Source organism: Loxodonta africana, chromosome 12, assembly GCF_030014295.1.
Source record: "Loxodonta africana isolate mLoxAfr1 chromosome 12, mLoxAfr1.hap2, whole genome shotgun sequence".
In the NCBI taxonomy this organism is placed as follows: Eukaryota; Metazoa; Chordata; class Mammalia; order Proboscidea; family Elephantidae; genus Loxodonta; species Loxodonta africana.
In genome coordinates, this window is record NC_087353.1 from 37,376,947 (window position 1) to 37,395,193 (window position 18,247).

At 35.9% G+C, this 18,247-nt stretch overlaps 1 protein-coding gene across 6 annotated transcripts in view; it reads right to left on the reverse strand.

Annotated features, from left to right (window-relative positions):
- The window catches only part of ATAD2B (ATPase family AAA domain containing 2B), a 181,073-nt gene that overhangs the window by 54,270 nt on the left and 108,556 nt on the right, over positions 1 to 18,247 (reverse strand). For all 6 annotated transcript variants that reach the window (XM_064295086.1, XM_023550459.2, XM_023550458.2 and 3 more), the window contains exons 17-18: positions 17,077 to 17,212; positions 7,254 to 7,440 (exon numbers count right to left, since the gene is read on the reverse strand). In XM_064295086.1, the coding sequence (XP_064151156.1) occupies positions 7,254 to 7,440; positions 17,077 to 17,212 (323 nt within the window). The remainder of the gene's footprint in view (positions 1 to 7,253; positions 7,441 to 17,076; positions 17,213 to 18,247) is intronic.

Genomic DNA, 18,247 nt, shown 5'->3' on the forward strand with positions numbered 1-18,247 from the left:
ATTTCATTTATATCACTTTGCTCCATTTATAGTCAATTCAACTAAAATTTCCTGATCATCTCTGTGAAAAGGTGGTACTGTAGTTGTTCTGAAGAGGATTCAAAAAATAAAGTATCTCATTTCTTTACATACATAGAAAATCAGCCTATATAGTATAGCACAACCAAAGCAAGTAACACAAATCAACATTTTATAAAAATTAAATTACTCGACCTTTTCTGATAAATTCAAATACTAAGGACTTCAGGAGTTTCAGTATGATGCACTCTATACCAGGATTATTTAATTTGATTGCAACTCAAAAAAAAATAAAGTTGCTTCTATAGAAAAACGTGAAATCCATGTACACACACACAAAAGTAACCAAATTATACAGACTGCTATGGCGAAAGCTTGAAGCCACATATACAAACACAAGAGCATTCAAACATAGGTAACTACATCAATTCGTTAATTCATACTTAACCAAAGAGGACTTCCCCCGAGAATCTTCTGTTATAATCTCTCTGCAGAAAGAAAAATACTAAAATTTTCACACACACACACACACACACACACACACACACAAACCACCTTACTGTTATGGATTGAATTATGTCCTCCCAAAAAATGTGTGTACCAATTTGGTTAGGCCATGATTTCCAGTATTGTGTGGTTGTCCTCCAAGTTGTGACTATAATTTTATGTTGAGAGGATTAGGGTGGCATTGTACCACCACCCTTGCTCAGGTCACCTCTCTGATCCAAGATAAAGGGAGTTTCCCTGGAGGAGTTTCCCTGTACCACCCTTTATCTCTCAAGAGATAAAAGGAAAGGGAAGCAAGCTAAGAGTTGGGAACCTCATACCACCAAGAAAACAGCACCAGGGGCAGAGCGAATCCTTTGGACCAGGGTTTCCTGCACCTGAGAAGCTCCTCAACCAGGGCAAGACTGAGGAAAGGACCTTCCTCCAGAGCCGACAAAGAGAGAAGGCCTTCCTCTGGAGCTGACACCCTGAATTTGGACTTGTAACCTACTAGACTGTGAGAAAATTAATTTCTCTTTGTTAAAGCCATCAACTTGTAATATTTCTGTTATAGCAGTACTAGATAACTAAGACACATACTGAAATTATAACACCATAAAAAAAAATAAATTTGAAGCTTTTGACTGGCCATACGTAAATTTGTTAATCCAATCATACCTCTCTATTAACAAAAAGGATAAAATACTAAACACTCATCAGTCCTATTTTTTTTAACCCTTTTTGTTTTTCTAAGAGTGTTAAAGACAACTGAAAATACAGATAAGTCTTTTACTACAGATACTAGCATCTGCTTTCTTGGCAGCTTAATAAATCTCCCAGGCTACATCAGGGTTTTCCGTTCTCCTTTCAGAGCTTTTGGAAGACCAAAAAATGATCTGTCACACAAACACTTCCTCTCACCCCCTCGCTCACTGGCACACATGCCTGCTCTCTCTCTCTCTCTCACTCACACACAGTTTGTCAATTTTGGCTTTTATTTCTGCAATACATGTCTGACCAACATCCAGTGGCCAACTGAAGTATCTCAAGCTATGATCTACTGAAGACCTAGAAGAGTAACATTTGAGATGTATGTTTAAAATGCAGATTCCTGAGGCTCATCTCAAATTCAAGGACTCAGAATCTCTGGGTATGATTGCCAGGGAACCAAAAATTTTAATAAGCACCCCCAGATGATTCTTATACACTTCAAGTCTTAAATAGTGAGAAAAACCCTATAGCAGACACTAAATCCTCTATCATTTTTCACCCCACCTCGACCAGTATCATTAATCAATTGCTGAGGCAGTCAGAGGGAGAAAAGGAAGTGTTGCCATAAGTTCGTGTATGTTTTAAAAGGCAGACACAATTAAACATCATCCCCACATTATAAGAAAGAAATATCAAGTAGGCCTCTTCCCATTTTCCACATTACCACACGTACAAATACAGTAAATTGAGACATGTTCCCTTTAAGATTATCTTTCATGTTCAAGTTACACTAGATAACTCAATTTAATTTGTATTAAGTATCTGAGATCCTAGGAAAAAAACAGAAGCATACAAGAATAGTCTGCCACATACTGAATCTATATATTCCATATGTGTTTAGAAACAACTCTGGCTAAAGTGCTGGCTCCAAGAGAGGTAAGAATAAAAGGTAATAAATTTACTGCAGTGGAGTCAACTCTGACTTGTAGAAAAGGAGGGAATATAGAACAAAGGAGAGAGAAGGGCTTTTAATTCTTCCAAGATCTTAGCACCTGACTTGGGCACTCTCCTCCTAGGACTTTTACACCTAATTATACTCAGGCTTGCCAACCTCTACAAATTATGGAAAAAATTCCCCAGTTTCATTAGAGCAAACTCATTTTGGAGAATCTGTTAGAAGAGACAGCATTATGTTCATAAATTTAAAATAATTTTAAACATGCATTTAAGATACAAATGATTAGGGATTAGCCAGGACAATTCATCTAGTCTCTGGCCAGTGTTCAGAGGAAGTCTGGGCTTCAACTATCATGATTCCAAAATTCTCAGTTTCCAGGCAGATGGGACGTCCAGGTTGCGGTCACTCAAGAATAAGCTGCGCTTCTAACCCATAAGCTCTTGAGCGTGAGCTGAAAAGATGGGATGTCTTGGTATACTAAGAGCTGTGAAATACAACCAAAACGATAAATGGTGGCTTTTGTTGTTTTATAGTACAAAGCGAAACTTCTCTCCACCCTCCCCACCACCATAACAAAAAAGTAGTAAACATCAAAAAATGTGAAAGAGGCCAAAGAATAGGAAGTTAGAATTCAATGGCCCAATGATGCCAAGTAGGATCAGAGAAAAGCCCAGGGACCCAGTAACATCAGTATACAGTTCACTACAATGCTTCGTGTTTCCTTACTTTATTTGAGTAACATCAATCCGTTAATATGTTTGTGAATATATACACATATTAACCATAAGGATCAACTACAGACTGAATACACTCTCTCTGAAGATGTCCTTCTTTCAAAACGATTTTATCTTTAGTTTGTGTGATATGGTTAAATATACTTGTAAAAAGAAAAAAAAAAATCAAACAGCATAGCAGGGTATAAACTAGAAAAACAAAGTTTATACATTCCTCAATCTTCTAAATCCTTCCCCTCAAGCAAAGTAACCATTATTAACTGTTTTTGGGGTACTCTCAAATAAAATTTCTAGTTATGGATAAGCATGGATATATGTGTGTATTAAGTGTTTTTTACACAAAGAGCATCATACTAAGACAGATTGATTTACAACTTGCTTTTTTCACTAACAATATCTCCTTATCTTCCCATAGTCTATGTACATCTACCTTATTCTTGTTAATGGCTTTACAGTATTCCTTTGTATATACACCATAATTTATTTTAATCAGTCCCTAATTACAGGAAATTCAGTTTGTTTTTATGTTTTATTTTGATTGGTAATTATAGATAACGCTACGATGAATATCCCTGTACATTTGGCATTTAATATTTGTAGCTAACACTTCTTTAAGATCAATTCTTAAATACAGATCTTGGGTCAAATGGCGTATGTACTTGAATTTTTAAAATAAACTGCAAACTACAATTCAAAATCACTAAATAAATGTACATTCCCACAAGTATGAGTGGCCCCTGTCTCTAACACTGGGTATTATAAACTTCTTATGTTTATACAAACTTGACAGTTTTTTTTTTTTAATAGTATTTTGTTGCTTAATTTGCTTTTTTTTTTTTAACTTATAAGTGAGGTTAAGAATCTTTCCAAAATTTTATTGGTTGCTTTTCCTTTCTATGTTTTCCTCCTGAAACTGGCATACTCCTATCTTTTGTTAATTTTCATATTAGGTTTCTTCTTACTGATTTTAAGATATTTTTATATATTCAGGAATCCTGTCCTTGACATGTGTGCTACATATACTTTTTCTCAGGTAATGTCTATTAATTTTATTTAAAGAATTTTTTTGCCATATGTACTCTTAAATTTTTATATAGTCAAATTTGTTTGTGGCTTTCCTTATGGTTTCTGGCTTTTGTGCATCACTTAGAAATTGCTTTCCCATACTCAGGATCATATATATTTTGACCTTGTGAGTTCTCCCAGTACATTTACAGCTTTACTAACAAATCTAGAATCTTTTTAGACTGTAGAAAAAAGTAGAAATGTAGCTTCTTTTTTCCCAGGTGTCCAAGACTATTTAACAATCCATCTCTTACACCTACTGATATGAAATGTCATCATCACCATCATATACTAAATCCTCATTTCTACACAGGCCTAAATGTGAATTTTCTCCTCTGTTCTGTTACTTCATCTGTCTATCCCCTGCACAGGTACAAATTCTTTACCGCTGTAGCTCTATAATACCTTTAAAAATCTGTCGAGGCTCCCTCATGACACCTTTTCTTCTAGAAATCTCATTTCTCTCACACTTGTTTTCTAGAGGAAATACAGAATTTTTTTTTTTTTAATTCCCCCCTAAATCTCTGGGTGATTATAACTGAGATTGCACTTAATTTACAGATTTAGAGAAGAACGCACAGCTTTAAAATTTTAAGTCTTACCATCCATTTGATTTAAAAGCCATGGTAGCAGCAGTAGCAATAGTAGCAAACATGACTGTAACTAACATTTCTTGAGCACCAACTGTGTGCCAAGACTGTTTGATGACCTTATTTCAATAATCACAATAATTGCAACTTATGTAAGTACCACTATCTCCATTTCACAGATGAAAAAATTAAGGCTCAAAGGTATTAAACAACTTGGCCAGTCATAAGCAAAGTAACTGAGATGTGAATGTCGGCAATTAGATTTGAGCTAGCCCTCTGAACTGAAGAAGTGTAAACTCAAAGCCCATTGCCATCAAGTCGATTCCAACTCATAGCTACCCTATAGGACAGAGGAGAACTGCCCCATAGAGTTTCCAAGGAGCGCCTGGTGGATTTGAACTGCCAACCTTTTGGTTAATAGCCATAGCTCTTAACCACTACACCACCAGGGTTTGCTAAAGAAGTGTAGTATAGTAATTAAAAAAGGTTTTCTTTCATTTATTCAATGGTCCTTCTAAACTAAATTTTTAGTTCTTTGAAATTCTGTATATTAATTAATTCCAAGGTACGCTTATTTGCTATTTTAAATGAGACTTCTGCCAGTAGATTTCTAACTTCCTATTGTTTCTATAAAAGAGAATTACTGATTTCTGAACATTCAACTTGAAATTGCCACCTTATGAAATTCTCTTATTGTCCCTAATAATTTTTTAGTTGATATTGAGTCTTCCAAATAAACAATCATAGCCCAGGCAAATATTTCTACTTTCAACGCATCCTTATCAGTATTTATCTCTTGCATTGCCTAGCTGAATTAATCATGCATGTCTTAGTAATGGTATTATTACTCTTTTGATGTGATATTATATTCTACTTATAATACTTTATGATCATTGCCTAAGGGAAACAGATTTCTTAGAAAAATCTGGCATCATTGTTTTTGCTAACTTTGCAGCTTTCCTTTTTCTATGCTTTGGAACACTTTTAATGGTATCAAATGATTTTATCCTTTCACCTGTGAAACTGTCTGAATTGAATGCTTTTTTGGGACATGTTTGATTTGTTCTTCCACAGCTAGTGTCTATTTAGATTCTATCTCCTCTCAGGTCAATTTTTTAAATTTATATTTTCCCACTAAATCACCTGGATTTATTTTAAATAGTACTAAATAATTTTTTGTACTTGCATACACTCTAGAATGATTTTGTGCCACTAAAAGGGAAAAATATGTGCAAACATATAAGTCAACATTACTGGAAAACACTTAACAACCAGGATGAGTTAAATGTATAAAACTTGGACCAAAATACTGGCAGACAGCATTTTATTCAGGCCACGGGCTTTGAAAAGAAACCACTGAACAGGGGTATAAGTAGTGAAGTGATGCTAGAGATGAGTCCCTGGGTGACGCAAACAGTTAAGCACTCAACTACCAACCGAAAGGTCAGAGGTTTAAACCCAACCAGACATGCCTTGAAGAAAAGCCTGGCAATCTGCTTCCAAAAGTTCACAGGCTTGAAAATCCTATGGAGCACAGTTCTGCTCTGCAACAACATGGGGTTACCATGAGTCAGAACTGACTCTATGGCAACTGGACTGGTTGGTTGCTAGGATATATACTCAGAGAACTCTAAGCAAAACTCCAAGAGAATTCTAACAAGACTCAGAAATCACAATTTTGAAAAGAGGGTCAGAAAAAAGGCAGAAGAAACTACCTTTCTACAATGCTTAATGAAACTTTAATACAAGAAACAAGGTATTACAACTTTGGGAAGGATGGCAGCATTAATGCAAGTATTATGAAAAAATCAGTGGGTTCACTTTAAAATATATTACACATCGAAAGGATCCTTTGCCCTAATATTAAAATGCTAATAAACAACCAGCAAAAAGTTAACATTCATATTATCATTCTTGTGACATCACCAAAACTTATGGGACAGAGCAAAGGCAGTACTCAGAAGGAAATTAACAGCTGTAAATGCCTAGATTCAAAAAAAAAAAGAAGATCTCAAAGTAAGACTCTAACTTTATAACTCAAGGAACTAGAACAAGAGAAAACAAGCCCAAAACTACCAGATAAAAGGGAACAACAAAGAACAGAGCACAGATAAATGAAATAGAGAATAGAAAACAACTAAATCGGAAGTTGGTTTTTTAAAAGACCAATAATATCAACAAACCTTTAGCTAGACCGACAAAGAAAAAGAGAGAGAAGATGCAAATATCTAAAAATTGGAAATGAAAGTGGGGACATTACAACCGACCCTACAGATATAAAAAAGGTCCTACGTGAGTATGGTGAGCAATTGTACGCATATCAACAAATTAGATAATTTAGAGGAAATAGGCAAATTCCTAGAAATACACAATACCATTATTCAAAACACTCTTATCTATAAACACTATGCACTTGCACTTAATATTTACCAGAATCTAAACTGAGATGGAGCCCTGGTGGGACAGTGGTTAAGTGCTCGGCTGCTAACTGAAAGGTCAGCAGTTCAAACCCACCAGCCGCTCCATAGGAGAAAGATGTAGCAGTCTGCTTGCATAAAGATTACAGCCTTGGAAACCCTATGGGGCAGTTCTACTCTGTCCTATACCGTTGCGATGAGTCACAATCGACTCGACGGCAATGGGTTTTTTGAAAGCAATAAGATGGAATATTCTGACATGGTACAAACCTACCTGTGCACATGATTCTTCAGGTGTTTTGGCACTAACTGAATAAAGTGCTGGGAGATCTAGTCTGTGCACAGAGAATTTTTCTAGAGTGTGCAAAAGTGCTGGAGCAAGGTGAGAAGTTTGACCTGAGCCTCGTTCTCCAGACAGCAATAATCTTGGCCTGTAAGAGGTTGGCTGGTGGTATGGTGACCTGCAATACATGTAAGACATAATTATTTCAAAACCATACATTCCTGAATATGAAATAGTAGCCAAAATATTTATATTAAAAGTATATAACTCCAAATTCACAGAATTTTCTTAACTTTATTTTTTTGAGTACGGTGAAATATTTTTTCATTAATTATGGTTTTAAAATGTTGATACCTCTGACCACATGAATAACGAATGTGTAAAAGTATAAACATCCATTCTAAAACAAAATAAAAATACCTGGGTATACATCCTACCACACAACATACATTAACTCACAGAAAATGCTTCAGATACTAAGTATCATTTAGTCATCAATTATCCAAGTTGAAATGTTAAGAATCCTACTTCTCCAATAAAGAAGCTTAAGATTACTCAAAATATAGCACTTTTGCAACGACAGCAAATTTTGTTTGTTAAAAAAAAGCTAAACTATTCTTACCCTAATGCAAGCCATCTAAAACTCTAGAATAAAAAAGGCAAGTTTAGAAAAATATATTAAACCAAACTCAACTTGTACTCAAGATTCTACAGCACAACTAAAATGATAAATGAAGCCAGCCTATCTACTACATTGACAGGGCCTTCCTGAAATAAAGCAAATTAAAAATGGAACTAATAGAAATGAAATGGGAAAAACTGGTACATGTAAAGGATACGATTATCCACTAGAAAATCCAAAAGAATCAACTAATAACCATCGAAATCTACCAGCTATCAAGACACAGGACAAAATTCAAAAAATCAGTAAAGGTACCCTAAACACCACCAATAACAAATTGAATATATAAAGAAGGAAATCTTATTCAAAACTTCAAAAATAACTCAAAAGGTAAAACAAACAGTATCAAATAATAATCTTAGCAAGAAAAAACCGAAGTTATACAGAAATATATCATGACCTTAAACACTAAGATTAAACATATAAAGATGTCAATTCTTCTTACATATACATTTAATTTGTACATTTAAAACAATTCAAATAAAAATCCCAAAGAAACTTTTTGGGTGGGGGAAAGATTTAAATTTATTCTCAACTTCATCTGAAAGAAAAATCAAGCAAAAACATCAAGAAAATTTCAGAAAAAGCTTGCTAGTTCCAATTTTATAGTATTCCAACATATTTTAGTGACAAGCATATCATACAGATTTCTTACTTAATTTGCCTAACAATTCTATAAAACACATAGTAACATTTTACTAAATAGGCTCCAAGAGGTTAGGTCCATGTTCAAGACTTTACAACTACATGTCAGAATTCAAATTGTAATTCAGGTCCATATGATCGTAAAGCCCAAACTCTAAATCACTATGTTAAGACTTGCCCTACTTGATATTGACACATATTACAGAACAACAATTATTAATAGAATGTAGAATACACTAAAGAAAAGAAACAGATCAGTGGAACATAACAGGCAACTCAGCATAGAAACTGAGAGAATTTTATATAAAATAATAAACATTTAAAAAACAGAACAGGTGGATTACAAAATAAGTGATGTTAAAACAAAAGTAAAGAGGATTCAGATCTTCATTTCACAGCACAAAACAAATTATAGGTGGGCTAAAAACTAAAATTTAAAAAACTTTAAAGTTAGGATAAAAAACATGCATCACGGAAGCAAGAAAAAAGATTCATAGATTTTTAATTTATAAAAATCTTTTGAAATTACAATCTGAACTAAACGGTCGACAGTGAAATGGAACAAAGAATTTGCATAAATGGGCGAAAAAAAGGATTTATTACTTTTATGCACATAGTGTCTAAAAACAACATCCTTATGGACAAAGAATATAAACACACAATTTAAAAAAAAATTAGAAGTACACAACAAGCATTCTTAAAATATTCATTCATTTAACAAACATTTGTAGAACGTCTCCTACGCTGAATACCCCAGCCCTAGTTATCTAACAATACCACTGTCATCACAGATCTCATACCTGATTGGTACATAGTAGAAAAAGGAAATATACAGATTACTATAATTCATTGGAATTGTTTAAGTACAAGGTACTATGAGACCCCAGTAAGGCATTAAAAGAAGTCTTTACTTGGAAAATGTAACCACAGCAGAAATCCAACATACTTGGAGGAAAAAAGGATTAATTAAAAAAAAAAAGCAAAACAATAAGATGTACAAGGAACAGAATCTAGAAAAAGCATGGCCCTTTGGGGTAACTTACATAGTTAATACAGCCAGCTTCTTTTAGGAACTGGGGAAATGTAAGGATAAGAGTACTGAGGTTGAGGTGGAGAAAATGGAAGAAGAGTCAGCCAATGAAGAGCCATGTTAAAAGTTTGGAATTATATTGAAGGCACTGGGGAAGAATTAAGCTACTTAAGCAAGGGAGTGACATAATCAGATAACATGTTTTGCGAAGACAACGCTAGCTCAGTACGGGAAAAAGTTTTAAAAAAGAAGGAAAAACAGGAGGAAAGAAGACAGGTTAGGGATGTGCTATAATAATCCAAGCAAGCATGAGATGATAAATGACAGTCTAGACAAGAATTAGTATCAGAGGAGGTGAGAAATTATAGGCTGAGATTAGGTTTATTTAGCTAAGAAAAGTCAGTAAGACCTGCTCATTCACTGGATGTTGCTGCTGTTGTTAGATGCCGTTGAGTTGGCTCCGACTCATAGTGACCCTATGTGCCACAGAACGAAGCACTGCCTGGTCCTACGCCACACTCACAATCGTTATGCTTGAGCCCACTGTTGCAGTTAATGTGTCAATCCATCTCGCTGAGGGTCTTCCTCTTTTCCACTGACCCTGTACTTCACCAAACATGATGTCCTTCTCCAGGGACTGACCCCTCCTAACAACACATCCAAAGTATGTGAGACTCAGTCTCGCCATCCTTGTTTCTAAGGAGTATTCTGGTTGTACTTTTTCCAAGACAGACTTGTTTGTTCTTTTGGCAGTCCATGGTATATCCAATATCCTTTGCAAACACCATAATTCAAAGGCATCAATTTTTCTTCGGTCTTCCTTGTTCATTGTCCAGGTTTCGCATGCATATGAAGTAATTGAAAATACCATGGCTTGAGTAAGGCACACCTTAGTCTTCAAGGTGGCATCTTTGCTCTTCAACACTTTAAAGAGGTCCTTTGCAGCAGATTTGCCCAGTGCAGTGCATCTTTTGATTTCTTGACTGCTGCTTCCATGGGTGTTGATTGTGGATCCAAGTAAAATGAAATCCTTGGCAACTTCAATCTTTTCTCCGTTTATCATGATGTTGCTTATTGGTGCAGTTGTGAACACATTAAGAATGATGTCCAATTTTAGCTGGGACACCTGAATGTATGGATGATGATGCCATTCAAAATAAAAGACTCACAGGAAGAGAAGAAAAGGGGATGGAGTACAGTTGTACGCTGAAAGATCTGTGGTACAGCAAAGGGGAGATAGGCAATTGGACAGGATCTGAAGCTTAAGAGCAATCTAGGCTTAAGAAAGAGATGTGGCAATCCCATTGCTAGGAATATATCCTAGAAAAAGAAGAGACATCCCATGAATAAACATATGCACACCCATGTTCACTGCAGCATTATTCACAATAGTAAAAAGATAGAAACAACCTAAGTGCCTGTCAACAGACAAATGGATAACAAACTACGGTACCTACACACAACGGAATACCATGCAATGATAAAGAACGATGAATCTATGAAACATCTCACAACATGAATGAATCTGGAGGGCACTATGCTCAATGAAATAAGTCAATCACAAAAGGGCAAATACTATATGGGACCACGTCTTCGTTATCTAGTGGTGTTACAACAGAAATACAAGTGGATGGCTTTAACAAAGATAAATTTATTCTCTCATGAACTAGGAGGCTAGAAGTCTGAATTCAGAGTGCCAGCTCCAAGGGAAGGCTTTCTCTGTCGGCTCTGGGGGAAGGTTCTTATCGTCAGTCTTCACCTGGTCTAGGGGGTTCTCTACGCAGGGACCCAGGTCCAAAGAATGCACTCTGCTCCTGGAACTACTTTCTTGGTGATATGAGATTCCCATGTCTCTCCACTCACTTCTCTCTTTTATATCTCCAAAGAGGTTGACTTAAGACACAACCTAATCTTGCAGATTGAGTCCTGCTTCATTAACATAACTGCCTTTAATCCTGCCTCATTAATATCATAGAGGCAGGATTTACAACACATAGGAAAATCACATCAGATGATAAAATGGTGGACAACCACACAATACTGGGAATCATGACCTAGCCAAGTTGACACATATAATTTTTGGGCGACATAATTCAATCCATAACAGACCACTATTATAAAAACTCATGAAAAAGTTTACATACAGAAAGAAAAAATCTTTTGATGGTTATGAGGCAGGGGAGGGATGGGGGGAAACTAACTAGACAATAAATAAGTGGTAACGTGGGTGAAGGGGAAACCCTGGCGGCGTAGAGGTTAAGTGCTACGGCTGCTAACCAAAAGGTCAGCAGTTCGAATTCACCAGGCGCTCCTTGGAAATTCTGCGAGGCAGTTCTACTCTGCCCTATAGGGTCGCTATGAGTCAAGAATCGACTCGACGGCAGTGGGTTTTTGGTGGGTGAAGGGTGAGAAAGTACACAACACTGAGAAAGTCAGCACAACTTAACCAAGGCAACGTCATGGAAGATTCAAACTCCCTCAGGGTTCGAAATACTGGGCTGAGGGCTGGGGACCATGGTATTGGAGGACATCTAGCTCAATTATCGTAACACAGTTTATAAGGAAAATGTTCTTCATCCTACTCTGGTGAGTAGCGTCTGGGGTCTTAAAAGCTTGTGAGCGGCCATCTAAGATATTCCACTGGTCTCACCCCATCTGGAGCAAGGGAGAATGAAGAAAACCAAAGACACAAGGGAAAGATTAGCCCAAAGGACTAACGGACCACAACTACCACAGCCTGGACCAGACTGAGTCCAGAACAACTAGATGATGCCCAGCTACCACCACGGACTGTTCTGACAGGGATCACAACAGATGGTCCTGGACAGAGCTGAAGAAAATGTAGAACAAAATTCAAACTCACAAAAAAAAGACCAGCATTACTGGTCTGACAGAGACTGGAGAAATCCCGGGAGTATGGCCCCTGGACACCCTTTTAACTAAGCACTGAAGTCACTCCTGAGGTTCACCCTTCAGCCAAAGATTAAAAAAAAAAAACCCATTGCCATCGAGTCAATTCTGACTTAGGGACCCTATAGCCAAAGATTAGACAGGCCCATAAAACAAAACGAGACTAAATGGGCACACCAGCCCAAGGGCAAGAACGAGAAGGCAGGAGGGGACAGGAAAGCTGGTAATGGGGAACCCAAGGTTGAGATGGGGAGAGCGCTGACACGTCATGGGGTTGGCAACTAATGTCACAAAACAATAAGTTAATTAATTGTTAAATGAGAAACTAATTTGCTCTGTAAACCTTCACCTAAAACATAATAAAAAAAAAGAAAAAAAAGGAGATTTGATAGTCACTAACAGAAATGAAAAATTAAGAAAAAAATACATGAAATAATAAATAATAGCAAGCATCTTTTACCTGTTAGGTTGATAAACTAAAAATTAATTTTAATACCCATTAGTAGGGAGTAGAAGGCGGAAAAACTAGTATTCTAAAGATTAGTGGAAGTGGAAAAATTACAACTTTTCTGAATTTTATTTGGCAATTCTAAATATGCCAAAGGTTTAAAACTGGAAAAGGTGTATGACACAGTTTTATCCTTTCAGTTTTTCTATCTGTTGCTGATGCTGAATCTGAGAAGATGGACTATAAGAAGAACGCAGCACCAGGATTGGAGCAAGACTCATTAACAACCTGCAATATGCAGATGACACAACCTTGTTTGCTGAAAATGAAGACAACTTGAAGCACTTACTGATGAAGGTCAAAGGCTATAGCCTCAGTATGGATTGCACTTAAATGTGAAGAAAATGAAAATCCTCACAACTGAACCAATAAACAACATCGTGATAAATGGATAAAAACTTAAAGTTGTCAATGATTTCATTCCATTTGGATCGACAGTCAACCTTCCTATAAGCAGCAGTCAAGAAATCAAATGAAATTATTGCATTGGTCAAATCTGCTGCAAAACACCTCTTTAAAGTTTTAAAAAGCAAAGATGTCACTTTGATGATTAAGGTACACCTGAACCAGGCAATGATCTTTTCAATTGCCTCATATGCATGAGAAAGCTACACGACGAAAAGGAAAAACAGAAGAAGTGATGCATTCTAACTGCAGTGTTGGCGAAGAATACTGAATACACATGGACTGCCAAAAGAACAAGTCGATCTTAGAAAAAAATACAACCAGAATGCTCCTTAGAAGAGAGGATGATGAGACTTCAGTTTGCTTACTTTGGACATGTCAGTCGCTAGTCATCTACATCATGTTTGGTAGAGGGTCAGCAAAAATGAGGGAAATCCTCAAGGAGATGGACCGACACAATTGCCACAATAAAGGATCCAAACATACCAACAATCATGAACACAGCACAGGACCGGGCAACATTTTGTTCTATTATACATAAGGTCTCCAGGAGTCAGAGTTAACTCAATGGCTATTAACAACAAAATATGCCAAAATGTATGTACAATAATATTCTGCAACTCACCCACTCCCAGGGCTCCCTTAACTCTTGCCACTCTCTACATTTTTTTTTTTTTATAGCACTTGCCTTCTAACATACTATTTATTTATTACATTTTTGTTTGTTTCCTTCCACTAAAATGCAAGCTCTAAGAGGGCAGGGATCTTAGTGTATTTTGTTTACTGGTATATTCCAAGAACCTATGACAATGTCTAGCACATGATAGCCCCTTAAAAAATATCTGAATGAGTGAATGAATAAATGAACAAATGAATGGCTCAAACAAAAAGATTATTTTCACCTCTCTGGTTGGTAAAGGTTTAAAAAGACAAACAGTGCTCAAGAGTTGACATGGGTGTAGGAAAAGATGCACTCTCATAAATTAGTAGTGAAAATGTAAATTAGTACAATCTTCCTGGAAGGCATCTGAACAACGTGTATCAAATTTTTTTTAATGAATACACCCTTTGACACAGCAGTCGTAGTTCTCAAAACTTACCCTTAGGTCTGAATCAGGTAAGGGTGTAAAGACGTATACTTAGAAAGATACCACAGCACTGTTTATAAAAGAGGAACTGAAAACTTCAATTTGTATCAATAAGATTTTACAAATTACAAAACATCTATAAAATAAAATACTAAGCAGCTATTTTAAAAGAATGATATTTACCATATGCTGATATGAAATAACATTCCCAACAGAGTCAGTAAAAAAGCAAGTTATATTAGCAACTCTATACCAAAAAAACTCATCGCCGTCAAGTTGATTCCGAATCATAGCGACCCTATAGGACCGAGTAGAACCGCCCCATAGAGTTTCGAAGAACCGCCTGGTGGATTCGAACTGTCGACCTTTTGGTTAGCAGCCGTAGCACTTAACCACTACACCACCAGGGTTTCCATGACAACTGTATAGGAGGAAGACAACTGTATAGGAGGATACAATTTCCTCCTGTGTGGTACCTTAAGGACCTTTATTCTAAAGTGTGTGCTCACTGGAGAGTATGAAAAATTATACTGGCCCAAATTACCCAAAGCAGCAATATAATTCCCTCTCTACCTATTAAGCTCAGAAATCCATTTGGAAGCCACGCAGTATAACAGAAAATTATCCCAGGAAACAAACAGCACAGAGCATGGCTCTACCACATACTAACAGCATGACCATGGGCAATTAACTTCTTTGTGCTTCGCTTTCCTCATCTATAAAATGATGATATCACAAATGTTACAGGATTGTTGGGAAGTTTACATGTATTACTGTATATAAAGCACCAAGCCTATTATACACCTAGCATAATGTCTAGTTTGTGTAAGCACTCAAATGCTAATTCCCATCGCTTCAGCCTCAAAAAGCCAGCAAATGTCACTATTTCTTCTGTGAAGCCTTTCTGGGCTCCCCAGTGGAAGTTTCTTAATTCTGCTTTCACAGCACACTTAAGCTATATCGCAATGTGTGTCACTCCCAATAGCACAAACATCTCCAGGGTGAAAACTACTTTATATCCTACTCATGCTTATCTTCTCAGCATCTGGTACAGTGCTTAGCATAAGTAAACACAACCTTTGGATGAATGTGTGGATAGGTGAACAAATGGATAAATTATGAATATTATCAAAATGCCTAAAAAGAAAAAAATGTGTTCTAGGATATAGTTGGCTGGCTATTCAATGAAAGTCACTATTAAATCAATGAACTAGAAAAACATATATAAAAGAAGCTAAAATTAAACTAATCCCTTCGGAAAAGCTAAATCAAAAGTAGCCATACAAATGACACCCTCAGTAATGAAGTCGCTCCTGAAGTTCACCCTTCAGACAAAGATTAGACAGGCCCATAAAACAAAACAAGACTAAATGAGCACACCAGCTTGGGGGCAAGGATGAAAGGGCAGCAGGGGACAGGAAAGCTGGTAATGGGGAACCCAAGGTAAGAAGGGGAGAGTGTTGACACCGGAGCTGGCAACCAATGTCACAAAACAATACACATATTAATTGTTTAATGAGAAGCTAGTTTGTTCTGTAAACCTTCATCTAAAGTACAATAAGAAAAAAAGAAAAGAGGTATTTCCAATGCGGCGGGGAAAAAAAGAAGACAGAATGGATGAAAGCAAATTAGCTTCAGTTTTAAAAAATAAAAAACCAAAAAGGGTTATCACGCAAATAATCAAATCTAACTTTTGCAACAATTCACCAAAACTTAATGGGGGAAACACTTCAGTTCAAGTTGATGATTTAAATTTGTTCAAAACACCTCTAAAGAAAAATTACTTAAAAGTACATACAATCCAGCATCTTCTAACAGAAATGCCATTAGACCTGCTAACTGAAGCATTAAAAACGGTCTGTTACCTATCACACTGATTATATAAACCCAAGTGATGGTTCTACTGGTAGTTTAAAATTACAGTCACACTAAAATTGTTTACCTATTAAGGGCATACCAAAAGCTGCTTTAATATAGATACGGAAAAGGTAAATATAAATAGAATAACCATAAAACCCAAATTAGGGAAGTGTAAGTTAATGAGGTTTTGCAGGATCAGGAGTTACTTGTTTAATTTCTGAGCAATTTCCAATTTAAAACCTCTCTGGGGTCCCTAAACTGTCATCTGAAACATACTATAACTTAAAGTACTCTTAAATCCTGGTAAATATTTCATTTCTGTCAATTTTAATTCAAATAGAAAAACACTAAAATTTGGGGCAGGGGTTGACTTTCTAAGGGTAATTCTCTGCTGCTCCCTTCCCCTCCCCCACCCCCCCAAAATCATGCTATCATATTAAAAAAATGTAAACTGTAGTAAATAAGAGTCTTCTGCTTGGGGGAAAAATATCTTAAGTAGTTGATAGACTAATTATTACCACACAAAAAGTATCTATAGTATCTGCAGTTTTCCAGAATGTATCCAAACAACAGAAAAACAGATCAAGTTCCCAAGGTTACAACTATAAGCAAAAACGTACTATAATTCTGCTGTAAAGTAGCAAAAATCACTCTAAATTTAAAGAAATTAAACATAAAATACTCACATTGTAAAATGAAGGTAGGGTTTATGTACAGCAGCAGCTGATGACTGTTTCTTTGGTGATCCTGAGTGACAACTGGTCTCAAAAATTGATAAAGCACTCTCATCTTCACTATCATCTAAAAGTAGAGCTTCTATATCTGTTAAAAAAAAAAAATCCCAAAGGTTATAACATTTATAAAGTTCTTTAATATTAGCGTTCTACTAAAGCTAAGAAAAACTGGAGTACAAATACAGTAAAATTAACCATTTATCTACCAAATACCGATCTACTAGGCAAACTGACAACTACAGTATTTTGAATACTGTACAAATGAAATTAATGTTCTTTCACCTTTACAGACGATCTACTTAAGTATCGTAAGATGTAATTTGGTAGACTTCATTGACTAACTGCAACCAGTCTGGAAAAGAAGTGGCACTACTAAAATTTTTACCCACCCACTTATTAAAAATCTGAGTTAATTTTAGTCAAAAGAGTTCATTTCATAAAAGATATCTAGTTTTAGTTTAATTAATAGGGTAGCTGAGTCATGACCAGTTCTTACAAAAGCAAGAACAAAGAACAAATTGGTCCTTATTTTTCAAATAGTACACACAAACCTTTTTGAGGAAAACCTAGTCCAGTTAACACGGAGTCAGGAATTCGGTCAAAACAAAGCCAATCTTAAAAACGTACTCATTCAAGTAGCATTAGGCTGTATATGGGTCTTAAGTTCCCACTCAATGGACTAAGTGGAACTAAAATCCCTACTGAGAGCATAATACTTAAAAATGTACCTGGACTTTATCTTTAAGTGTTAATAGTTGTATCACACACGTACACATCAAAAGTGCCAATTCATTCAAATAAAAAGCAATACTACATGTGTGGTAGATTCAGCAGAGAATTAATATGGACAAAAATCATATCCCTCCCAAAAAACAAAGAAAAAAATGGAGGTATGTTTTCTAAAGTGAGACACTGAATTGTATAGTAGATACAGATCTCAGAGGCTGATACAGATACAGATCTTTAATCTAAATATTTACAACAACTAATATCTTAAGAATTAACCTGAAGAATAATTTACAATATCTTTTGAGTGATAATTTCCTAACAAGAATACTTGCCTAAGGAAAATATTAAAGACCAAAAATAATCAGAACAATCTATCCAAAAAAATTTTTTTTAA